This window comes from Antechinus flavipes, chromosome 5 (genome assembly GCF_016432865.1).
Source record: "Antechinus flavipes isolate AdamAnt ecotype Samford, QLD, Australia chromosome 5, AdamAnt_v2, whole genome shotgun sequence".
Classification (NCBI taxonomy): Eukaryota; Metazoa; Chordata; class Mammalia; order Dasyuromorphia; family Dasyuridae; genus Antechinus; species Antechinus flavipes.
This window is the reverse complement of record NC_067402.1, coordinates 225,941,704-225,968,924: the sequence shown is the minus strand read 5'-3', so window position 1 is coordinate 225,968,924 and position 27,221 is coordinate 225,941,704. Positions and strand designations below refer to the sequence as shown.

Genomic DNA, 27,221 nt, shown 5'->3' with positions numbered 1-27,221 from the left:
AAGAATCCATGGATCATCGCCTGAAATAGTTCCCCAAATGAAAACTCTCATGAATATTATAGCCAAATTCCAGAGCTCTCATGTCAAGGAGAGAATATTGTAAGTAGCTAGAAAGAAACAGTTCAGGTGTATTATGGAGAATAACACAAGATTTAACAGCATCTGTATGAAAAGACTGGAGGTCTTGGAATATGATATTCCAGAGGTCAAAGGAACTTAGATTACAACCAAGAATCATCTTATCTGGCAAAACTGAGTATAATCTTTTAAGAGAAAAAAATTCTGTTTTCAATGAAATAGAAGACATTAAAACATTCTTTATAAAAAGACTAGAGCTGAATCGAAAATTTGACTTTCAAAAACAAGATTCAAGAAGAACAAAAAGGCAAACAAGAAAGAGAAAACATAAAGAACTTACTAAGGTTAAACTATTTACATTCCTATATGGGAAGATGCTAAGTCATAAAACTTTCTCATTACTAGGGTAGGTAAAAGGAAGATGTATATACAGAAGGCACAGTTGAATATGCAGAGATGATATCTAAAAAAATAAAATTAAGAGATGAGAAAGAGAAATGCACTAAGAGAAAGGAAAAGAGAAGTAGAATGGGGCAAATTTCTTACATAAAAGAGTCAAAAACAGTGGAGGGGAAAGTTAGGTAAAGGAGGAGTGAATCTACACACTCAGTTGGATATAGAATTTATCTTATTCTACAGGAAAGTGGAACAGGAAGGGGATAGAAGAAGAGTGATAGAAGGGAGGGCAGATTGGGGGAGGTGTAATCAGAAGCAAAACAGTTTTTGAGGAGAGACAGTGAAAGGAGAAAGAATAGATTAAATAGGAGAGGAAACTAGAATGGAGGGAAATACATTATACTATGAAAAAAAATTTGAAACTAGTTTCTTTGATAAAATATATAAAGAGCTGAGTCATTTATAAAAATAAGAGCAATTTCCCAATTAATAAATGATCAAAAGATATGAATAATTTTCATATAAATTAGTCAAAGCTAGCTATATCCATATGAAAAAAATTCTAACTCACTATTGATTGGAGAAATGCAAATTAAAACAATTCTGAATTATTACCTTATACCTATTATATTGGTTAATATGATATAAAAAGAAAATTACCAAAGTTGGAGATATGGGGAAAATGATTCATTAATGTACTGTTAAAGTTGTGAATTGATTCAGCTACTCTATAATTTGGAGCAGTCCCCAAAGGACTATAAAACTATGCATATTTTTTGATCTGGCAATGTCACTTCTAGGTCTGCAAATGAGAAACAAAAAGGAAAAAGATCTATATTTACAAAAATATTTATAGCAGTATTTTTTGGGTGGCAAAGAAGTGGAATTGAGGAGAAGTCCATCCAATTGGAGAACTGGGGAATAAGTGAACAATTTGTGTTATGTGATGGTGATGGAGTACTATTGTGCTCTAAGAAATAATGAGCTGAAGGCTATCAGAAAAACCTGGAAATACATGAATTGATACAAAATGAAATATGCTGTGTACAAAGTAACAGCAATGATTAGCTATGAATAACTTTGTTGTTCTTGGCAATCAAAGACTCTTATGATGAAAAATACTATCCATTTCCAAAGAAAGAACTGATAGTGTCTGACTACAGACTGAACCATAAATATTTACTTTATTTTTCTTGAGGTGGGTTTGAGTTTTTTGAGTTTTTTGGTCTGTTTTCTTTCACAACATGACTAATGTGGAAATATGTTTTGCATGATTCTACATGTATATCGAATTGCTTGCCTTCTCAATGATGGGTATGGGGAAGGAAGAAAAGAAAAAATTTGGAACTCAGGGTTTCAAAAATGAATGCTGAAAATTGTTTTTGCACATAATTGGGTCAAAATAAAATATTAAATACAAAGCATTCCAGACGAATCTCATTTCCTTTTTTTTTTGGGGGGGGGGGGAAAGGATTACTAAACTGGCAAATGAGGAGAATGTTGTTGATATAATTTACCTAGATTTAAATCTGATAAAGTATCTTACCCTCTTCTTGAGGAGAAGATGGAGAAATGTGGTCTAGACTATAGGCAAACTCAATGTTGGTAGGCAGTGACCCACAAAATTCATGGGTGTGACTTGAACAAGGTCGAAATATAATTGGGACATTTTAAACAGGATAAATGAAAATACAGTACAATAGATAATTTTTTAAAAATAATTATAACTTTTTATTGACAGAACCCATGCCTGGGTAATTTTTTACAATAGTATCCCTTGCACTCACTTCTGTTCCGACTTTTCCCTTCCCTCCTTCCAACCCCTCCCCTAGATGGCAAGCAGTGCTATACATGTTAAATATGTCAGTATATCCTAGATACAATATATGTGTGCAGAACCGAACAGTTCTCTTGTTGCACAGGAAGAATTGGATTCAGAAGGTAAAAAGAACCCGGGAAGAAAAACAAAAATGCAAACAGTTTACATTCATTTCCCAGTGTTCTTTCTTTGGGTATAGCTGCTTCTGTCCATCCTTGATCAATTGAAACTGAGTAGCATAATTCCAGATTGCTCTCCAGAATGGTTGGATTCATTCACAATTCCACCAACAATGCATTAATGTCCCAGTTTTCCCGCATCCCCTCCAACATTCATTATTATTTTTTCCTGTCATCTTAGCCAATCTGACAGCTGTGTAGTGGTATCTCAGAGTTGTCTTAATTTGCATTTCTCTGATCAATAGTGATTTGGAACACTATTTCCTATGAGTGAAAATAGTTTCAATTTCATCATCTGAAAATTGTCTGTTCATATCCTTTGACCATTTATCAATTGGAGAATGGCTTGATTTCTTATAAATTAGAGTCAGTTCTCTATATATTTTGGAAATGAGGCCTTTATTAGAACCTTTAAATGTGAAAATGTTTTCCCAGTTTGTTGCTTCCCTTCTAATCTTGTTTGCATTAGTTTTGTTTGTACAAAGGCTTTTTAATTTGATATAATCAAAATTTTCTATTTTGTGATCAATAATGACCTCTAGTTCATCTTTGGTCACAAATTTCTTCCTTCTCCACAAGTCTGAGAGGTAAACTATCCTATGTTCCTCTAATTTATTTATAATCTTGTTCTTTATGCCTAAATCATGGACCCACTTTGATCTTATCTTGGTATACAGTGTTAAGTGTGGGTCAATGGATAATGTTAATGTGTGATTTCCCAAATCAGTCTATCAATTTGAGTCAGCTTCTGTTTGAGTTTTAACACCCCTGCTCTAGATTATAGATTATGGATTTCAGAACTGGTTGGATGACAGACCTCAAAGAGTTGTAAAAGTGTCTTATGGCAGGAAGTCTCCAGTGGATTGCCCTAGAGATCTGTGTTTAACCCTGTGCTATTTAATATTTTTGGCAGTACTTTAATAGAGACATAGATGATATATTCATTAGATTTGTAGTTGACACACAACTGTGGAGGATAGTAAAAGCAGTGGATGACAATCAGGATCCAAAGAGATCTGAATAAATTTTGACCAAGCATTAAACCAGTGAGATGAAATCCTACTGAGATAAATGTGAAGTCTTTTACTTGGGTGCAAAATAAAAAACTTCATGAATATAATATAAGAAAATATGATTATATCACAATTATTCTGAAGATCTTGAAAGTTTTGATAGACTGCAGCAATGAATTGTTATGAGTGTGATTTGGCAGCTAAGAAAGATCTTGAGCTATATGAAGGGCTATAGTTTCCACAAATGGAGAGGTGATAGATTCATTATACTCTGCCCTTTAAAAAGAACATTGATATGCTTGAGAATGTCTTGAGGAGACATGGTGAAGATGGATGGTGAAGAACCTTGAGTCCAGGAGAATTGGCATGCATAAGTACCAAGTGATATGGGTGAAAGTATGTCGTCATTGGAATAGTCAGCAAAGATTTTGTGTAGGAAGTCAACTTTAACTCATGTTTGATATTTTTCTATTGTAAGATGGGCAAAGAACATCAGACCTTTCTTGGTGTCCAGTCACTTTGGGTTTAATCATACCTTAAAATCATTTCAGAGTACAGCTATAGGAAGTCCAGGAACCAAAACACAAATATGTCTAGTGATTTTCATAAAAGATAGGTAAGTTTGCAGCTAGAGGAGTAAAGTGTGGGAAACATGGCAAATCTAGGGAAGAGAAGAAATTGTCATGATACCTGCCCCATGTAACTGTACCTCTCTGAAGAAAAGAGCTGGGCTGCTTGCAGAATGGCAGGTGAAGAAAGTTAGGAAAGCCAAACCAATTCAATAAGGCACTTCCAAGAGTAATCTGTATGTGAACGAAAGCAAAAAGTCATTGGAGAAGCATAAAGAAAGGAAAATGTCTCATCTGACAGGATATATGAATGCAAATATAAGGGCAAATGAGATAAAACTAGGGAGACTTTTTTCTGTAAATGGAAGGAATAATAAGATGGGCTAGAGGGATGTGATGGTGTGAAAAATGTCCCCATTTTAAATGGTTCTGCGAAGGGTGAGTAATCCACCCCAGGAAATCATCCTGCCCTGGGGAGCTTTGAACATAAGGTAGCCCAAATATGTGGAGATTTCCCATTTTCTCCACAGACTAGCTTTTAAATGTAGAACAGAATACTACAAACAAGGCTTGTCCCACACAGAAAAGGAGTAGCTGTAATTATTTATCAAGTTTGGGTGAGAAGAGTACAGAGATCATGATATGAAGTAGAGTTGTTTTAACAGTGTCTCCCCTAAGTCCTCTTGCTCTCCAGATCTTATTACTCATCCTCTTGTTCTTTCCTTGTAGTTTCTGATTGATTAGAAAAGTGACAAAAAAACCCCAACAACAACAACAAAAAACAGTGCCTACTTCTTTCTGACCACTTGCCTAAAGAGAGCGTCAGCAAAAGCAAGAAAACTTGTTTTGCTTTTGTAGAGTAATTACTAAATTTCCTGGAACAGAAATAGAGTACCTATCCATTAAAAAAAAAATCTAGACTTGTGATTTCAAAACTTTTTTTTCCCTTCCCTTTGTTTTTAATTAAAGTTTTTTATTTTTCAAAATATAGGCATAGATAATTCTTCGACATTAACCTTTGCAAAACCTTCCCCTCTCCCCCATTCCCTCCCCTAGATAGCAAGTAGTCCAATATGAAAACATGATAGAAATTTATGTTAAATCCAATATATGCATACATATTTATACATTTATCTTGCTGCACAAGAAAAATCAAATCAAAGTGGGAAAAAATGAGAAAGAAAATAAAATGCAAGCAAACAAAACAACAAAAAGAATGAAAATGCTATGTTGTGAACCACACTCAGTTCCCACAGCTCTCTCTCTGGGTATAGATGGCTCTCTTCATCACAAGATCATTGAAATTAGTATGAATCATCTCATTTTTGAAGCCACGTCCATCAGAATTGATCACTGTATAGTTTTAGTTTTGCCGTGTACAATTATCTCCTGGTTCTGCTCATTTCACTTAGTATTAGTTCATGTAAGTCTCTCCAGGTCTCTTTGAAATTATTTAGGGAAAGCTTAATGAGGAAACTTGCTACACTAATTCATAAGGGCATCTGTTCTACAATTTAGTCCTAAGATCATTGCCTGAGACATTGGGACATGTGTAAAGGCTTTGCCCAGTGTCAAACAGCCATTGTGAGTTAGAAATGGGATTTGAGCCTAAAGCTCAGACTGAATCTCTATCTAAAAGGCCATGCTACCTCTCACCAAATTTTGTTGATTTTAAAAACAGCAATATTTTTATGAATTTCTAGGCCATTAATAATGCCACTTGATTTTAAATTTATGCAATTCATTTATCTCCTTTTTACCCCACTTCACTGCTGAAATGCCTGACTTGCCAATTGCCCCATGAAACTTTTAAAAGGTAAGGTAAAGGAACCTCTTACCAATTTCCTATTCATACTCTACCCACCCCACTAATCTCCAACAAACATTAATTATTATTACTGAGATAGCAAAGAGCAACTATATATTTTCTCACAATGCTATATCTTTTGGGAAGTATCATAATGGATATATATTCATACTTGTCATGATCAGTGTGAATTTTAATCTTTTCCTCTTGTTGCCCTTCTAACTAATTTAGTACTATTAGTAGATGTACTCTTTAGTCCATTCATATTATTGATAGAAGTATTTAAATTGATATAAAAAAGACTCAATCTTTTAGAATTCTACTTAACATACTTCCAACAGACATAGAGCCATATTGATAATAGCACTATTGTTGCCAGACCAACTCTGTGTTCCAGTTGTACTTGTGAGAATTCATAGATATAATTAATGGAACATTTTTTACAAAAATGACTTTTTTTTTGAGATATATTTCTGCAGTTGGTGGGGGAAAGCAGAAAAAGAGATTGGCAAAATGGCACTAAACCATGGAGGTTAAGGGAGAGTGTGGAGGGAAGGAAGGGAGAAAAAATTAAAAACTAATAATAAAAAATATGTGGGGACTTTTCAGAGCTGACAATGCCTCATAAATCTTTTAGATAAGTATCCCTTTTCCATCTGAAATATGTAAATCCTTACATTTGAATTTTTTCTCTGACTTCAAGTATTGGTGTCTTTTGTTCTGAATTCACACTAGATTTGATTTTAGCATCTGAAAGTTATGAACTGTTAAATTATTCAAACAGAAGTGAACTCAGGAAAAATTCTTCCAGTCCCCTTCTGTATTCTGCTCCTGTAGAGAGCTGAAACTCTTGAGTCATTGCACTGAGGTCGGTTCAAACACTTAGGGCTATTTACTGAATGGACAATACTCTATGGGCATATGCTTGGAAAATGGTCCTTCCCACTATCCTGTGCTGGCTCAATGATTGGTGTATACAGAGGATTATAGGAGGACTAGGGGGTGGAGTAAGACGACCCAGAGTTACTTTGGCTGGGGACAAGGAAGAAGGCAGTTGTGGAGAGCCTACTTCCATCCCTTTCACTTCTAAGGTATCCTGGGTGCTAGCGCCATTGTCACATGCTCCGATTGAATATTTCTCTCAGGGCAACTTGTATCAAGGCATAAGGTACTATAGAATTAGAACTAATTTCGGTATCTGCTTGCCATAAGATCTTCTGAGGCTTTTCAACCTGATTTGTGCTTTTGAGGGATCCACCAAGCAATTCTAGGTGTCAGGAAGGCCTACAGGATTCTTTTTTTCATGTGGCAGAGTTATTTTTGGCAAGATATCTCTACCCAGGGATGGCCTGGGGCCAGTGGCAGGCTTCCAGGCAGAAGAATGTTTTGGTTAACCATAGTAGAATCAGTTTAGTTTTTATGTTATACTCTGCTTTATTATTCAGTGGAATTTTTAAAAATGCAATTATTTAATTATATCCTGTATCTATTGTATAGCTGGCCATTTACCAACAAATGAATGGCCAACTGATTCTGGTAGTTAAGCAAGGAGCATCCCTTGTCATCCCTGCTATTCTCCAGCATTGGGCCAAAAGGTTCCTTTCTCTAAATGCCCCCTCAAGAATCAGTCTTCAGATCCAGGATTGGCCTTCTTCCTTGGCAAGCCATTTTTCCAGAGTGAGTCAGCATGTGATAAACAGTTCTACACATAGACTTCAGATCTGGAAAATAATTTCTTTATTTTACCTAGAGAAAGGCAATAGCTTTGTTGATCACAGTAATAGATTGAAGGTGCTTCTTGCTAATGAGACAGCAAGCATTAATACTACCCACCTTACACTTTACTCTACTTCCCTTTTAGAGATATCATGATGGACATAAGCAGTGATATGACACAAATATTCTAAAGGGGAACCTCTTACCAATTTCTTATTCATGCTCTCTCCACCCACCCCACCAATCTCCAACAAACATAAACTAGATTTTTCCCTAATTGTAGACATAGCAGAGATAACTTCTTCCCTTATGTTAATAGGTAGGGATACCTCTGCACCATGTGCTGCAAATCTGATAACACTAATTAGAAATGAAAAGCATAAGCATTTTCAGAAGCATTTTATACTGGTACGGCAGATTTATTAATACTTTATGCCATAACTCAAGTGGTACTCCATAACTCTATATTGAGCCCTGTGCTCAAACACATTGAGTGGTTGTTGTTATAAACTGATATTTTTTCCCTTGGGTACCAAACCACAATCTGATTTCTATTTCCCTTTTAATTCATTTATACCAGAAAGATGTAATTTAAATCAGATTAGGTAAAATATTATTGTGCTTCATGGGAACTAATTGATTTTTGCTTTAGAAATATTCTCACAGGGATCAGAGGTAGAACTGGTATGGGAGCCCTTTAAGAATGATTTTTTTTTCCTCCTAGAACCATCCCAGAAGTTTAAAGGTGTTTTGTGTGGAGGTCTGAACTTGTGATTTCATTAAAAAAAATTTTTTTTTAGACAAGAAGAATTAGTGTAAACACTTCTAATAGTGGAGTGAGGAGATGGTGCCTTTAGTTTCACTTTATCTCTCCCCTCTGACCTGGAACCCCAAACCAAAAGCTTCCCCATCCTGCAAGTGCCCATAGTCAGCTGAGCCCCTGCCCCACTGCTTCTGCATTCACCAAGTGTGCTGGCTTCTTCCAGCCCAGAGACCGCTCTGCAGCACAGCTAGTCTTAGTGTTCCTAATCAGCCAGGATTCCCTCAGTCTTCCCAGACTCAGAGCCCCAACTCAGCATGCAGTCTGGAGGTAAAAGTTCCTGTGGGTCTTGCTGAGGCTCTAGATACTCTCAGCTCACCCCAGGCATCCCTACTGGGTGTTTCTGCAGAGCTAGTCTGAAGGTGTTTGCACTTCACACTCGTTAAAGTGCAGTCCTGGGATCTTCCTTCTGGCCTTCTTGGGTTATTCCAGGACCACCCCTGTTCTACCCCAACTCTACTTGATTTTTTATGTCTGTGTATATCCTAAGGATCAAATTTGTTCTACATTTTAATGGTTTAAATCCATGACTTTGATCAAGTTCAATTTATAGTTAGAAGTCATGGATTCAAGTTCTTACTAGATGAGTAACCTTGAAAAAATTATTTAACCTTAATGAGTCTTGATTTCTTCATTTGTCAAATGCAGATACTACTTCTTGTATTATCTTCTTAAACCATTAAAATCCCACTTTGATACTTCATTGTGGTGTGGAGATAATTCTGGGCTCTTAAAAGCTATGCCCATGAAATGGCAGGCCATGAGTTGGGGCAAACATCATAGTACTAACTCAAGACTGGACTCCCAAAATTAAATGGGATTCATCACCAGAAAGTTGGCTGCCAGATGGAGGAAATTTGAAAGAAGAAAAAAAATCTGAGCATAGTGTGGCATGAATATTGTGTTTTAGAAAAACATGTTTCAAAGGGCGCAGAAGAAAGATAAATAGGCTATAATGTAGTAAAATTCTTCTTAAGAAATCAGCCCAGGAGGAGTAGGAAACCTTTGAGATGAAATCCTGAAGACATAATTCTAACAATTTCTAATTAAAAATAGGATTTCTAATTTGGATGCACAAGGAATGCATTAATCAATTTAGATGTTTAAAATAAATGTACAAAAGCTGAAAGCAAGACTGGGTAACAACAACAAAAAAAAAGAATATGAGAATAGGGCTGAATTTTGTTAAAGTACTGTCCCACATGCTAAAATTTAGAGTCAGCTAAAACTGCTGAATGAAACTAAAGACAAAAGTATTTTGTTTGTTTCTTTAGGGAGCTCAATAAAATGTTAGGAAAAAAACCTAGCTGTGTGTATACTCACAGTAAGATTTTATAGAGAAAAGACACAAAGAAGGAAGAACAGACATCCAAAAATACAAACATTATATTTTAAGATACATTGGAAGTAAAGGAAAGGTCAGGGATCTCTCCTTTGCTTGGGGTAGATGGGAAGATGAAAACTGACATCAAAGAAAGCAAGACTACTTCAGTTCTTTAATTTCTATTTTCTCTGCAAAGGAGAATAAACCTTTATACTAGAAATGACAGAACAAAATGTGATTAACAAAGAATTGATGCTCAAGCTAAGGATGTAGAAACTGAGCATCTAGTGACTCTTAATAAATTCATGTCACTTGGTCCAGGTGAATTTCATCTTCAGTTCCTGAAGGAAATGGCATATGTTATTTCTGGACCACTTTCTTGATATACGATCTTGATATACGAACGATACGTGGAGAAATAGCTCCATATGGGGAAGAACAAACAATTTTCAAGGAAGGAAAGAGAACAGAGTTTGCAAACTATAGACCCATGAGCTTGCCTTTAATTCCTGGGAGAAATCAAGAATGGATCATTAAAGAGATAGTGGTGAACATCTAGAAAGGAAAAGACTGATTACAAAGTGCCAATCAGGCTTCATTAAGAACAAGACATACCAGACTAACCTCATTTTCTTTTTTGATAGGATTATTAAACTAGTAGATGGGGGAAATACAATCAATATCCTTTACCTAGATTTAAGCTAGATAAAGTATCTCATCCTTTTCCTGTGGAGAAAAGGGAGAGATGTAGTTTACGTGTAGTTGTTAAAGTTAGAAAGTTTATATATACATATATAAAGTTATAAAATTTTTATTTGTATCAGAGTGGCAAGAGATCTCCATTGGAAATACCCCAGAGACCTGTTGCTTGGAGATATTTTGTTTAACATATCTATCAATACTTTAAAAAATGTATAGATAGATGGTACTCTCATTAGATTTGCAGATGACATAGAACTAGGTGAGGTAACTCATGCATTGGATGATAATCGGGATTTGAAAAGATATTGACATGCTAGAGCATTGGACTAATAAAATGAAATCTGATAGGGAATTCTTTTACTTAGTTTCAAAATAATCATCTTCATAAGAATAATATGGAAAAGATGTGATTAATCTGAAGTTGTTCTGAAGAACATCTGGACACTATGTGGAGCAATAGTCTCAATAAGTGTTAGCTATGTTGTGTGATGAAAGAAAAAATCTCATGTGGTCTCTTGGACTGGGAAGAGAGATATCACTTCCAGAAGGAAATCCCACTGAAATCTGCAAGAAGAAATGGATGGAAATTTGCAAGGAAGCATATTTAAGCATGATATCAGGAAAAGTTTCCTAACAAATTCAAAATTCCAAAATGGAATGTGTTGTTTTGACATATTGTAGGTTCTCCTTCCTTCGAGGTTTTAAAGCTGGCCAATCATATACTGAATATGTTGATGTGTTGTGGGGTTGTTGTTTTTTTTTTTTGTATGTGTTGGACTATATGGTGGTTCAAGTTGCTGTCCAGTTTTCAAAGTCTGTGGGCCTATGAATTTTAGGGCTGTGTAGGATTTTTTAAAAAAGAATATTAGTGCTAGAAAACTCCCTAGTCTTCTACTCAAATTTTCTCATTTCTTTTTTAAAAACAGATTTTTATATTGCTTAGATTCCCCACATTGTTTTCCTCTCTGTTCTCTTTCTCTTATAACAAAAAATTTTTATGAAGAAAAATAGGAAGACCATTTTAAAAACATCAGCAAGAGCATGCCATACTTTAAAAATCTGGCATCATATGCATTGTTCCATACCTGTGTTGGTGTCTTATCATTTCTTTGGGGCCAAGCTTGTTTGCTATAATTTTGCTTCATTAATTTTGGAATGTTTTGTGGTAGTCCTTTCCATTTATATTGTTGTTATCATTTTGTATGTTGTTTTCCAAGCTCTGCTCAACTCACTTAACATGGATACAGCTTTCCATGCTTCTTTGTATCCATTGTGTTTGTCATTTCAATACATAATACCATTCCATTCCTATACCATAATTTGTCTACCCATTCCCCAATTAATGTATATTTATTTTGCTACTACAAAAAATGTTACTCTGAATATTTTGGCCCATAAAGAGCCTTGTTTTAAAAATGACCTCCTTAGATGGACACCATCATTTTACAGGTGATGGTTTTGAGGTCCTGATAGATTTGAGGTCCTTGTTAAAGATCTCAAAGCTAGTCAATGACAGATTGATAAATATTTGCCATTTCATTAAAGGAAGATATAGTAGTTTGACAAACTTCAAGAAGTTTCCACTAATATAATATTTGTATTAATCTGTGTGTGCCTAGCTTTACATATTTGTGTATTCTTGATAAGTTCTGTATAAATTAAATTTATATAATTTAAGTGCCTTCATTTAACTTGAGATAACCAAGAATTTAAAGGACTTATGTGGTAGTTCCTTTTGTAAAATAGAAGGGTAGAAATGGGCTAGAATGATATCCTATTCAGATCTGCCTTTCTTCCATTTTTACAAATAAGTCTTATACAATGGTATTTGAGAATTACTTTTTACCCTGGCCCTGTGGTTATTGCAAAGAAGCTCCCAGGCCTGGGGTTTGGTTTTCTTGTTTTCTTACCTTTTTTCCCTCTTATGTATTATCTCAGTTAAATGAATAAAAAAGGTTTTGAGATGTAAATTTAAAACCTGGTAGGAAATGGGAGCTAAAAAATAAGTTTATATTATGAAAGTCTGAGTGACTCAGATAGCAGAAGTGTGATCTTGGGCAAGGCAGTGAAGCTGAAAAGGGAGGCTAGAGGAGGGGCCTGATGAATTGGTCAAAGGAGTACAACCAGGTGGGGAATAGATAGAGTTAGTTACTTAAAATCTTTCTGAATTCTTAAAATGGACTCATCAATAAAATGATAAGGTGGGACTAAGATGATTTCTAAAGTTCCTTTCTTCCCTATAAATCTGAGTCTGATAATTCCTGCTTCATCCATGCTGCACGATAATATCATGAGGATGAAGGAGGACTAAATAAAAATATCTGGGAGCTCCTCAAGAGAGAGTTGCTATAGAAAAATTAAGGGGGAGAAAATTGCTTTAAAGAGGGGATCTCGGGGAAAGTCCTGTACTGATTGTGGCTTTGAGAAGCCTGATATCCATTTTGGACACATGTGGATTCTAACACAGTTGTAGTTCTGACATTAGCATGTGACTGTACTATTCTACTCTGCTTCCTATCAAGGTTTTAAGCTACATATATGTATGTGTGTATATAGACAGAGAAACACACATAGAAGTAGACAAAGACAGAGACAGAGCGAGCAAGCTCAGGATTCAAATCAGATTAATCTGTAGGATCTTGGACAAATAATCTGTCTCATTTTCCTCATCTGTAAAATGAAGCGGTTAAATTAGGTTATGTCTGGTTTTTCCTGCAGGCTGTAAGTCTTATTCTTTTAATGTATGTACTGAAGCATACACTGGGATGGGAAATATACAGTGTGATATCTCTTGGTATTTGAAAAATATTGCAAAAAAAAAAGTCAAGATTCAAGCCATTGATACTGGAAAAAAGAATATTGTCAGAAAGCTGACTGCCTAGTAATGGTGGTGATTTTCTTTCTGGGTGAGAATGACATACATCTGTCAATGGAAGTATGAAAGGAATACACATAGTAACAAATTGCGTGCTTTCCTTCCTTCCTTCCTTCCTTCCTCCCTTTCTTCCTCCCTCCCTCCCTTCCTTCCTCTCTTCCTTCCTTTATTCCTCAATTCCTCTTTCCCTCTTTTCTTTCTTTTCTTTTCTCCCTTTTTCCTTCCTTGCTTTCTTCCTTCCTTCCTCCCTCCTTTCTTCCCTTCCTTCCTTTCCTCTTTTCCTCTCTTCCTTTCCTCCCTTCCTGCTTTTCTCCTTTCTTCTTTCCTTTCTTCTTCCTTCCTTCCTTCCTCCCTCCCTCCTTCCTTTCTTCCCTTTCCTTCCTTCCTTCCTTTTTCTTCCCTCCTTCCTTCTTTTTCTCCCTCCTTCCTTCCTTCCTTTCTTTTCTTCCTTCTTTCCCTTTTCTTTCCTCCTTCCTTCCCTCCTTCTTTCTTTCTTTCTTTCTTTCTTTTTTTCTTTCTTTTTTTCTTTCTTTCTTTCTTTCTTTCTTTCTTTCTTCTTTCTTTCTTTCTTTCACTCTTTCTTTCTCTCTTTCCTTCCTTCCCTTTTCTTCCTTCCTTTCCTCTCTAAGGCTTTGTGGTTATACCAAAAGAAAAAAAGTATTGTGACTTTAATGTTTATGCTTTGTGCTAACACTGCTTTAATAATTTTTCTCTCTTTTCTTTCTTCACAGACCTTTGTAGTACTAAACAGAGGGAAAACACTCTTCCGATTTAGTGCCACACCTGCCTTGTACATTTTAAGTCCTTTTAACCTGTTGAGAAGAATAGCTATTAAAATTTTGATACATTCATATCCTTTTTTTGCAAGTATTAAAACTGGACACTGATTGCACTCTTCTTTAAGGCTTCCCTTGGTTTTTCTCATTTCTTAAAAGGCCAAATTTAGAAGATGTAGATTTCTGGGGAATATGCATCCATTGAGGCATATACTTACTAAGCTTTGAACAAAAGTAAATATTTAATGTTGTCAGTCTCAGTGAACTTAAAAAGGGATAGGATATTTCTTATTTATCTTTAATTATTAACATAAAAAGATCAGACACAAATATGAAAATCTAAGTAAAAGGATTAGTAGTTTTATTTAGATACTTTATACTTTTATAGTTATCTCTCTGACAGCAGCTTAACTGAGACTGACAAATTTGCCCAGGGTTTCCTATCAGGTGCTCCGGGAGACGTTATTCTTGTCTCCAATAAGATAAGATGAAAAAGTTACTGGCTATTTAGTGCATTAAAATCAGAAGTTGCTCAGTGGCTTTCTTTTAGTTGTTTTGGAGATAAGCTACAGAAATTTTTTTTTTAAAAAAGTAATCTTTGGAGGGAATTGATTAGAGGGAAGGGAGCAGCTAGATGGAGCAATGGAGATAATACTGAAGTCAGGAAGACTCATCTTCATGAGCTCAAATTGGGCTTTACATATAACTAGCTGTGTGACTCTTGAGCAAGTCTCTTAACTTATTTGCCTCAGTTTCCTCATCTGTAAAATGAGCAGGAGAAGGAAATGGCAAAACACTCCAGTATCTTTGCCAAGAAAACCCCAAATGGGGTCACTGAGTCACCCATGATTGAATTACACAACACACACAAAAAAAGAAGAGAAGCTTTAAGAAAGTTTATGCTAGGAAAAGGAATTCATTATGTTTTCCCTGACTAACTGCAGCAGAAGGAAGAATATAGAGTTTTTTCTGGTCCCAAATAGCATTTTCACAGATCAGGGAGCTAGAGCTGGAAAGATGACCCTAACCACATTTTTTGTTACGCCTTCTAGATGAATTAGGTAGAAAGTAGATTTAGTCTCTCTGAGGAAAAAAACCAAAACACTAGTTAGCAGAAAAAAAAAAAAAGATGGAGAAAGCCATTAAAAAGAAAAAAAGATCAGCTTATATAAAATAAGAAATATCAGCTTCTGTGCTTCCTAAAATGACAGCTTGAATACGCTCAGCAACACTTGCTACTTTAAATCTGAGTTTGAATCGGAGGTTTCAGTGACACTGTACTTTTTCCCATTAGCCAGGGGTCAGAAAAGAACAGGAAAAGGCCTCTAACTGGATTAATGTGTCCACTGAAGTCATAAAAAACCCTTGTGTGGCCCTGGGTGCTTCTAAAAGCATTGACTTTCCTGAGGCTTAAAGGTTTCCTACTGCTGCAGATATTTTTGGAATTCTTAGCTTATAAGCTTCTAGCAAGTATCCCCATACTAGGGATCTAGAGGGATCTTTGGCACTGCTTCCACCTCAGGCACCATTCAACCCTTCAAGCCCTTAGTGCTGTGCTATTTACTCATGCTAAAAGTTCTACATGTGAAATATATCTTCAGAAAAAATTGGCAGGTTACCCATGCTCAGCTTCTCAGATAACTTGTTCAGAATGAACAACTCGTGAATGGATGGTGAAGAATACAGATTTCTTTAGACTTTTTACCTGAATACTTTTTGTAAAATAGGCAGATTGGCGGGCTAGTATTTTAGTAATGATTTATCATCAGTTTTGGAAGGCAGTTTGAATCATTGTAATGTAAGGCATTTATTGGATTTTTTTTTCTTCCTTTTCCTAGATTCCCACCTGATGGGGGTGCCGAGAAAGGGATAAGTTCACCAATAGGGAGCAAGATAGTTTAAGGCCCTCTTTAAAGAAAGGAATGGCATCTTACCCCCATTTCAAATCCTGATTAGACGTTGAATGAATTTGTGATGTGGTAGTGGTCTGTGACCTGTAGTTATTCTACTTTGATCAGGCTTCTGAGGGTTGAAACCTCTTGAATGATTTGACGTTATTGCATACTATGGGAGTGTAAACTTGTCCACTTTTATGTATTCTCCCTTGACTGCTTTCTACAGTATTTAGCATGATCATTATGTGCACTATTTTGACCAACTGTGTATTCATGACTTTTAGTAACCCTCCAGACTGGTCGAAGAATGTGGAGTAAGTAACGAATTCCTTTTTTTTTTTTTTTTTTTTTTGGTCATCTATCTCAATTTTTCTTTCAAGGACAAGAAAGTAACTATTACTTCTTAACTATTTCAGAAGGAAAGATGATGATTAGTAATTAGTAATAATTAGTAATGTTATAAGCTTCTTAGGAAAAAAACTAAAAGGAAATAAAATCTAGCAAACTGAACTCCCACCCCATACTCCTATCCTTACCTGTGACCTGCCAGCCTACTTTTGGCTCCCTACTTGCCCTCTGCTCTTACCACCCATTTCCCTAGATCTTTTCCCATTTTCTTTTTTCTATAATTAGATGCCCATCATCCCTCCCTCTAAAAGGTTCACAGTTGCCTTGGTACCTCTACTACATTCTGAGTGAAGGTACTTAGAGCATTTCTGGAGGTCAGCATGGAGGTACTAACTTATGTACCTTCAGCTTTTGGTTTGGACATTTCTTTGTACTAACAGAATTCTCCCCTGCATCCTTTGGGAATGGGAGGGATTAAGTTATACAGATAGTAATTAAATTAGCCAATTATACCTTTTTATGTCTATTAAAATAAATTTCATCCTCAATCCACGTGTTTCTGTGACAGGTACACGTTCACGGGGATTTATACATTTGAATCACTTGTGAAAATTATCGCCAGAGGTTTCTGCATAGACGGCTTTACATTTTTACGAGACCCATGGAACTGGTTAGATTTCAGCGTCATTATGATGGCGTAAGTTTCTTGTTTACTATATTGTTCTTCTAGGTATGATTGTAACTCTTGTGCATGGTTGTATGTGTGTGTGGTTGTGGTTGGATGCATATGCACTAACTCTGCCTGAATGGACATGGCTCGTAGTCTGGATATTCCCTGAATCCCAGACAGATCAAAGGAAGAGGATTCTATTTCCCCTCCCTACTCAATTTCTTTTCCTTCCTGACCCACCACTAGGGGGTCTCGGTGAGGACCCAGAGTTTGTGTAGATGCAGTTGGAAGTGAAGGTGAAGGGTCACGGGGCTGGGAAAAGGAAGGAGAGGATGAGTTTCCCGAGTATGTTCTGTTATACATGTTTCCAGGAAGTGTGAGAGGAGATAGTGGGGATTTTTATCCTAACCCTCAAATCTCACACCAGTCACTTTCTGAAGGAGGAAGGAAATTGTTGCTGTTGTCGCCAATAGAATGAAGGTGACTAATTATTTGAGCCATGTTTTAGGATCTTCGATGATTTCTTGCTCAAGACCAATGCTGTTCCTTATTTTTGTATATAATGATTGTGTTAACTTTATCATTGAAAAAGTATTTCCTTGAAAAACTGAACTGACAATGGAAAATATTTAATGGATTTTATTTTTTTCTTTCCAGTTTTAATTTTCCTAGGGAATGTGTTGGGAGGGAGGAGGGGGAAAAGGGTTATATACAAGGGTAGGGTAGTTATTAAAAACTTAGGAATTTTAATAAAGCCTACCCTGTTGTGATAAGAGAAAATGTGAGTGATGAGTGAGACCCATCAACAAAGAGACCCCAATGATTGAATTTCCACTGTATTGAGATTACTAATGTATTTCTACTGTAGGAAATGTACACTGGCTTATATTTTTACCTGGTGTCCTTACCTCATTTTCAGCAACACGAGCCATGTTGTCATTTCCAAACAGATGAGCAAATTGAGGAAGCTGGAGATACAGTATTTAGAGCATTGAGTCTGGGGTCAGAAAGACCCGAGTTCAAATGTGGCCTCAGATACTAGCCGTGTGACTCTGGACAAGTCATTTAACTTCTGTCTGTCTCAGTTTTCCCCATCTGTAAAATGGGGATAATAAATCACTTCTGCTTCCCAAAGTTGTTGTGAGGATCAAATGAGATAATAATTGAAACAGTTTGCTAACCTTAAAGTACTCTACAAATTCTATATCTAAAGTAAAAATTTTTAAGTGAAGCATAGCTGGATAATAAAAAGAGCATAAGCCCTTAGACCGTGATTGGGGTTATCCCATGAATTGCTTTCATATGTCATAGGTCAGACCTTCATCTTGGGCATTTCCCCAGTTCCTGGGCAAAGGGTTTGCCCATAGACTGATTTACTGTTGCCCAGAGTGGTACTCATGTATTTTAGGCCTATTTCAGTAGAAGACCATACAATTTGAATTTTGCCCCCCTTTGCTATATAGTTGTTTGCAAGAGATCCAGCCCCTTCTTCCTTCTTTCTCTTTTTAGTTCATTTTAGGAAAAAAAGAACCGAAAACAAAAATAATTCTGATCTAGAAAATCAAAGGATGCCAGGAGAAAGCCTCACTAACCCAACTGTCTCTTTTCCTACAAAGTTCTTTCTATTTCTGGGCTTACCTTTCCTGGATGTTTCTTCCCTAATGTGGTTTAACTTGTGTTTACATTATTAACTTCTTTCCTTTCCAAGAATGCAAAAGATAAAATCCTAGAATCAGTCCCTCCTTCCCCCTGTTTCCAATACTTGCCCGGTGGTACCATTACAAGTCACCTCTGGTTTGATTCTGCAGGTATATAACAGAGTTTGTAAACCTAGGCAATGTTTCAGCTCTGCGCACTTTCAGGGTACTGAGGGCTTTGAAAACTATTTCAGTAATCCCAGGTAAGGTGGCCTGGGGTTGGTGTTAGGTGTTGGGCTAGGGCCCTGCTGTGACGTACTGTACTTTTTGTTTGTTGTGCTTGTTGTTCTGGTTTTTATTTTGGTGTGTGTATTTGTCATTTGTTTTTGTGTGTAACCTCCCTTACTGCAGATATGTGACAGAATTTGTGGACCTGGGCAATGTTTCAGCGCTGAGAACATTCAGGGTTCTCCGAGCTTTGAAAACTATCTCTGTAATTCCAGGTGAGAACATTTAAATCCAACAGCTCTTTTTTTGGAGGGGGAGGTCCTATTTCTTTTTTCCCCTACATTTTCCTATCTACCGCATTCTGAAATGGAACACGCATATTTGATTGTGTGCTTGGCAATATGCATGACAGCCAGGAGAAGGTCTCAGACATGGTTCTCTCTCGCTTTACTTGCCAGCCATGCACTCATTGCACCTTTCAGGCTGATTGAGAAGAGGGATGGGGATGTTGCTAGGGTGCTCTGGTAGATACATTTTATTGCTATCCATGACTTTTTTTTTTAAAGCATGCACTTGGATTTTAAAATATTTGCAAGATTTTCTTAAAACTAACTCTTCTCTAGGAATAAGATATTTGCCTCTTATGCCTGTGGAATCAAAGTGGTTTAGTGTTAATCATAATTCCATTGCTTGTAAGCTTGATAAGCTTCCTATGGCTTTGCTCATTGACTATTGCTTTGACTATTTCCTTTACTCATTGACTATTATTCATATGATCACATATATGTATTATTATACTTAAAGAATTGTTGAATAAAAGAGACTAACACAGATTATCTAGTCCAATCAATCCTGTTGACAAATTTGAAAACCTTGGAGTTGATGAAAATGTTTACCCATACTACCTTAATTTTAATAAAGCCCATTCTCTATGTGCCTCATTCTCTATTGTTGCTCATTTCACTGACATAAGAGCACATAGTCAGAACCCAACTTATTTAAGGTTCACTTACAAACAAAAATCATCTCCATAAAAAAAGGGTAACAGAAGTTCTAAGAATCCAAGGTAAGTTTTGAGAGATGCATTTCAGTGCAGGTGGAAAGAGAAAATTCCCATTAAAAAAGGGTAACAGGAGTTATAAGAATCCAAGGTAAGTTTTGAGAGATGCATTTCAGTGCAGGTGGAAGGATAGAGTAAATCTGAAGGATACTACAAAGAGAGGATAAGCAAAGGCTGGTAAGGAAAAGATGGAATCTGCTGGGAGGATAGAGGGGTAGGAGATGGAACAGAGCTGATTGAAAACCCTAAGAGTGATTTTACCTGATTTGAAACAGTATTGTACACTAATAAGCCATATAGATAGTGGGAGGATTTATTTTCTTTTCTATTCTTCTGGTTTGCTGAAGAAGATTTTATGATTTTGGGGAGGGGAATGTCTAAACTATATGTCAAGTCAGGTCAGTTTTATTGCATTCAGCAATTCTTCTATATTAAGTATATTATATATCTATAGCTGTTGCAGAAGCAGGTTGGTAAGCATGGAATAATCAGAAGCTCTGCTTAGGTTAACTTTTACCCTAGTTGGTGATTTGGGAAACATGCTTGTCAATTCTCTTCCCACCATTTTCATAGAAGATCAAATTGCACTAGAAAAGGGCTACAGAGCTGGGATTCTGTGAGATGAATGGGAGGGGTTAAAGTCACATATCTTTGGAGACTTCACTGTTTCTATTTAAAATTACTAGAATGGAAAGGACTCATAAGTGAAGATGACTGGTAGAGTGAAGAGACTTGTATAAGAAACTGTGGACTATTGCATATAGTTTAGTTTAGTTTAGTTTTTAAAGCTTTTTATTTTCAAAACATAGGCATAGATAATTTTCAATATTCATTCTTGTAAAACCTTGTGTTTCACATTTATTCTCCTTCCTTTCCCCCACTCCCTGCCCTAGATGGCAAGTAATCCAATATTACATTTAGTTTTTTAAAAATATATTCACTTTAACAAAGTAGCAACACAACTGCTTTATTTGTGTCCCCTTCTGCAAACCAAAAAACCCTATTTTTTTAGTGCATTAAAATATTTTACTGATACTACTTAATTAACCCAATGAGGAATCTACTAAGTCATTAGAAGTTTATCTGTTTTGGCAAGAAGCTTGAAAGATTGGGATTTAATCATCACTTTAAATTCATTTCAACTGAATCCTTTGATCCATCGCTCTACAGCCAGGTGCTTGGATTTTAACTTATGAATTTTTTCCATCTTAATGGCACATAGAGCATTGGGCCTAGAATCAGGAAGACCTGAATTTAAAACCAGCCAAGGCACTTATTAGCTGTATGATCCTGGACAAGTCATTTAATCTCTGCTTCAATTTCGTTAACATGAGATTAATAACAGGATCTACTCCATAGAGTTGTTATAAAGATCAAAAGAGATAATATTTGTAAAGTGCTTAACACAGTCCCTGACATATATTTGGCACTTAAAAAAAGTTTCTTCCCTCCCTCTTCTCCATTCTGCCTCCTCCTTCTCCCCTTTCTTAATTAGTTTCTCAAAATGCTTACTAGTTTTCCTTAGGCCTATTCCAACTCCTTCTGCTCCTCTTAAATGTGCTTCTGTGTTTCTGGCTTACTTTACCTGATATATTACTCTGGGAGAATCTTATTAGTTATTTTTTTTTGTTTTCATGATCTGAAACCTTTTCTAAAATAGAACCAAAAACTGCATTTGCATAACTAATCTGGATGGGAAGATTGCAGGAACACTTTTGATACACTTATTTTAACTCTTAAGTCTTTACCTCCTGTTTAGCTATGTAGTTAATTTTTTTTTATTGCAAACTTAACCAGTAAACAGACATTTTTACATAGACCATGAGGGTTGTATAAGAAACTATGAACTGTTACATTTAGATTTTTAAAAATATATACTCACTTTAACAAAGGAGTAACACAGCTGCTTTATTTATATCTTGTTCTGCAAACAAAAAACCCTATTTTTTAAGGGCATTAAAATATTTTACTGATGCTACCTAATTAACTTTTGACTACATAATTTTGAGGTTTGTATCTTTGTCACCTTCATTTATGAAAGTCTTTGATAGGCTTTATCCCTAGTACTTTTGTACAATGTAGAAAGGACTAGAACAATTATCCTTGTCTTGTAGTTGAATTCTCAGGGATTTGTATGTTTCATTGAGCAAAAAACTTCAAACTAATTAGAGAAAGCCAAGGTGCTTGCTGTTTGAATGGATCAGATTCAACCCATATGAAAATCCTGTCCTTTTTTGCTCAGATTTTTAATTTTTCCATCCAATTTCATCCCACCTGATGGGAACCTTCTTCTCCCTGCTGTACTATTGCTCATCTCCCTTGTCTGAATAGAGCAGAGTTATGAGTCAATAGACTTGCTAGGAAATTAAAATCCTTTTAATTCCAGCTTCATAACGGGCACTATAGGAGAATTATTGCTTTAGGGATAGATTCTTCATGCATTACTTCAGAGGGATTGCAGTATCTCAGCTTTTACCTAACACCCTCGTAATCGTGGTCCTTCCTCAGAGCTGTCACAAAGTATATAGAAGGCAAGAACTACAATAATTGTTGAGAGACTTAATTTACCTAACACACTCCTGATCATGGTCCTTCCTCAGAGCTGTCACAAAGTATATAGAAGGCAAGAACTACAACAATTGTTGGGAAACTTATGAGGACCTGACAAGAACCCCTAAAACTCAACCTCTTATTGTAGCATCCTCCTTTGTGGGACATAGAACATTCAATTCACCTTGAAATAATCTTAGTTCTAACTTTTTGGTTTTTAATTACAACTATAAAAGTCAGTTGTTAAGAGGGCTGGCTATGCCATTATTTGAAGTAATAACTTTAATGTCTTATTCCATTTTTATTATCAACAATTACACATTCTGACCTTTTGTATTTGCCAATTTGAAATCTGGGAATGGTGGAGAAAAATATTATTTATTGTTTATCTTTGTTTGGGACTAAAAAAATTTTGAGAGCAAAGGTTAAGAGAAGACTTTCCTTGAAATTTCAGTGGTCAAAAATCTAGCAAAACTTGCTCCTTCAGTTTAATATTGAAACATTCTTGAAAGAAGTATCACTAACTTGTTCATTGGCTTAAACTTGCATTGACATTTCTGGTATATGATGAATTTGTTCAGTACAGGTGCAAATTGGATTATATGGGAGATGTCTTTCAATTTCCTTCATGGATATGGACATTGCTTATTTGCCTGAAATAATTGGCCATCCTCAAGGGGGTGGCAGGAGAAGGATGTTTTGAGGTGTTAGCAAGGTTCTGAGCTTTCTTCCTTTTTCATTGCCTTTCTCTGTGGCAGGTGATCCCAAGCTAGATTTGTCGATTCTCCTTTCTTGGTTGACACCAAATCTGCCATCAGCTGTCACTGTTCTATCTCTCTGCCTGTTTGGTGTTTGCATTTTTAAGTGCTTGCTGCCCAATTTGTGCTGCAGACAGGCTTTTCTTGCACACTCTGCTGCGTGGGAGTTGTTCAAAGTAGCATTCTGGTGCATTTTGAGTACTTGCTTCTCAGAAAGCATCTTGGTTTTGTATAGCATTTTGTCCCATACATCAGTAGAAGAAAAAAAAAGTGGTTTTTTTTTTTTGCATCCAGAACAATGATATTCTGAAACTTTGCTTAAATTTAAGAAACATTTACTATTGTCTGTGTTCAAGAAACTGCTAAGTGCTGGTTATATAAAGCTTTAAAAGCAACATAGTTACTGCCCTCATGAAGCTTACTATCTGTCTAATAGGGAGGTAAGAGAAGTGCCTAGGTCACTGTGATATGAGATGGAACAAAGTAAAAGTAAAGTACCAATCCAACAGAATGTAGCAGGAACAGTTGAGGCTGATGAGATGACTTTGAGATGAGAGATCAGAAGGCATTTCATGAACGTCTTGGAACCTAAACTCGGGAAGGCAGAAGAAGAGGAACTTTAGCTGCCAGAGCTCTCAACATGAAGGAAACTTATGAAAATACACAGAGGCAGGATAGGGCCAAGCAAGAGAAAGGAAGAGCTTGTATCCAATTTGGCTGAAATTTAGACTATGTGATGGTGTGCTTTGTGAAATAAGGTTAGAAAGGTAGATTGGTCCTTTGATGTTAGGCTGAGGTGTTTGTATTTTATGCTGGAAGTGATAAGCACTACTGGAGCTTTTTTGAGCAAGGGAAAGACAGGGTGAGATCTGTATATTAGGAACATTATTTTGACATCTCTGTGAAAAAGAAGAATTGGAGACATACTTGAGGAGGTGAACTCAGTTCAGATGCTATTAACTTGTTGGTGCAGGAGATAATAAAGCCCTGGGTCGCAATGATAGGCAAAAACAGAAAGATATAGAAACTCTTGTGGATGTATCATAGGACATCATAGCAATTGATTGAATATTCACTTGTTTATTCATTCAGTAAGGACTGATGTTACAGGTTCATTCTGAGAACTGGATTTACAGGTAGAAATGAAACAATTCTTGCTTTCAAAGAGTTTACATTCTACTGGAAGGAACCCCACATGTGTGAATACAAAATTTGTACAAAGTAATTGGGACTGGGGAAGGCATTTCCCTAGCCTCCAAACCTCCAGAGAGATTGGAAAGGGTCCTGTAGAAAATGGCTCTTGAGCTGTATCGTGAAGGAAGCAAAAAGAAAGAATGCATTGGATGGGAGACAACCTATACAAGGAGAGAGGAGACATGGGATTTGTGGGGAACAAGTACACTAAATTGACTGAAATGTCAAGCCTGTAAAAGACAGCAGCATTCAGTAACTGGAGGACAGTAACTAGACTGGAGCCAAAATGTGAGTAGCTTTAAATGCCAGAGAAGATGGTGGCAGGAGGGTGCTGCTGCAGTCTCCTGGGCTGAAGAGTGATGAATTTGGATTTGAAACCCTACCAGGACATTTAAATGGACATGTCCAGCAGAGAGCACTAGTGACATCCAGCTGGATATGTCCAGCAGACAGATGCTAATGAGAGCTTGGAGCTGTGCAGAGAACTCTAATCTGGATATATAAATTTTGGAGCCGTCTGCATTAAAATGGTCATTGAAATCACTAGAATAAATAAAATCAAAGGAAATAAAGAGAAGAAGGCTGAGTCTTGGAGAGTTGTGCTCTAGGAGTGGTCATTTGGTAGCTCTATGGATGATAGGGAGTTAGAGATAAGGAAACTGATTAGAAAGCCATTGTAATAGTTCTTAATGAAGGGATGAGTTTCTGAAATATGAAAGTAATGATGGAAGTGAGAGAAAAGGAAAATGTTCAATGTGTATATAGAGAGGAACAACAGAATTTGGCAGCTGATTAGATGTGAGGATAGAGTCAAGAATGACTGAAGTTTCTAGCCCCAATAACTAAAAGTATGTTGCTGTTCTTAAAAGAAATGGGGAAATTAAGAAGAGTGGCGCCTCTCTGGAGGAAAGATTCTTGGTTCAGTTTTGGACATGTTGAGTTTGGAAATTTTTAATAGGTGGTTGGTGATGCAAGACCAGTGCTGAGGGAAAAGATATTAGGATTGAGAATCATCTCCTCAGAGACTGGGTAAATCAACTGAAGGTCCATTCTGAGGTCTCTTCCAGCTCTGTAATTCTGTGAATCTAATTCCAGAGAGGCATTTCTTGAGATTAAGCACAAGTTCCAACTCATTCCTGAACAAGAATCTCTTCTGCAACACACTTGGAAATATTCACCCAACTTCCACTTGAAGACCATCTGTGATGGAACAACTCCCACCTGAGGCATTCTCTTTCATCCCTGAAAAATTCCTTTTATTAAGAAGTTTTCCCCTCTACTGAGCTGAAATCTGCCCCCTAGCAATTTCTGCCTCTTCCTTCTAAATTAAAGCAGAATAAATCCACTTCCTCTTTCAAATGAGAGTCCCCCAAATACTATGGCAGGAAACATGTTTTCCCCAAGTCTTCTTTCCTCCAGCCTAAGCTTTCCTAATTCCTTAACTGATCTTGGTATGATAAAAAGTCAGGGGTGAGTCTGAGATTTCCAGTCTATTCATTGAGATAATGGGGGAAATAAGGAATCTGGGACATAGGGCAGATTTGGAGAAAAGGACTTCAGTATGGATCCTGTTGGATTTGAAGCATTACCAGGACATTCAACTAGATATGTCCAGCAGATTAGTGGGAACCTGGAGCTGTGAATATAACTTTAATCTGGATATATAGACTTTGGAGTCATCTGCATAGGAATGGTTTTTGAAATTACTGGAGTAAAAAAGATCAAAGGAAAGAATTAGAAAGAGAAGAAAACTGAGTCTTAGGGAGGATGAAGAGAAAATGGGAATAGTCATTCTTAAAGTATGGGAGCAGGAAGATGAAGGGAGAGTGGAAACAGTCATTCTAAAAGTATGGCAGAAAGATAAATCAGCAAAAGAGACTTAAGGAAAAGTGGTCAGAACAGAAGGAAAAAAAAATTAGTTGTACCGGAGTATAGATTTTGGATCAATAAAAAAACAACATGTTTAGGTGACCATTCTTGGATAATTAAGAATTGAATCTGTGATATATATACAGATGACTATAAGAGCATGAAATACAGTTTACTTCCTACATTTCTGTTATTTTCATTTTAAATGAGTTAAAAGCTAAAATTGTTCTTATCTCAGAGATTATTTCAGTTTCAGAAGAAGACATGCGATGAGTTTTCATCACATTTTCAGTTTTCTGCTCCTCATGGCAGATATCTAGTCAATGAAAGAGAAGAAATTAAATCAATAGAAACCATTGTCTTAGAGGTTTCATTCATAGTTGGGCATGATTCTAAGAAAGTTTTTAATTTTTCTAAAATCCCTTTCTAGTTCCCTTTTTTCTAACATGGTTTTAGAAAAATAGTAGTAGAGCTAATCAAAGTGTAATGACATTTCTTTCCCAAGTAATTTGGGAACAACATATTTTTTTGGTCCTATTCTGTTTATTAATTCTAATAAGTAGGAGAAGCTAAATAATGCAGTGGATAGAACATTGACCCAGAATCAAGTGGATCTGAGTTCACATGTGACTTCGGACACTTAACACATTCACATAAGAATGCTCACATTCTAATAAGACATTTTGCAGACAGCTATGTACATATAAGTTTATATAATGTAAATACAAATTATGTTATGTCAGAGGGAAGATACTTGTGCTGGGGGTAGGATGAAGAGGGAGACTAGGAAAGGCCTCTTGTAAAAGGTAGAACTTGAGCTAAGTTATGAAGGAAGCCAGGAAAGTGAAGAGGCAGATGAACAGGGAGAACATTCCTACCTGATGCAAAGACATGGAGACAGGAGCACGAAGGAGGTCAGTTTCATGGAATCACATTGT

General features: G+C 36.3%; 1 protein-coding gene across 2 annotated transcripts in view; it reads left to right on the top strand.

Moving 5' to 3' along the window:
• Positions 1–27,221, top strand: part of SCN8A (sodium voltage-gated channel alpha subunit 8) — a 211,587-nt gene that overhangs the window by 93,693 nt on the left and 90,673 nt on the right. The window contains exons 3-6 of one of the 2 annotated variants that reach the window (XM_051963581.1): positions 14,030–14,148; positions 16,194–16,283; positions 16,886–17,014; positions 19,036–19,127. In XM_051963581.1, the coding sequence (XP_051819541.1) occupies positions 14,030–14,148; positions 16,194–16,283; positions 16,886–17,014; positions 19,036–19,127 (430 nt within the window). Of the gene's footprint in view, positions 1–14,029; positions 14,149–16,176; positions 16,284–16,885; positions 17,015–19,035; positions 19,128–27,221 lie in introns of those variants that run through there. The other variant, XM_051963580.1, reaches the window with a different exon arrangement.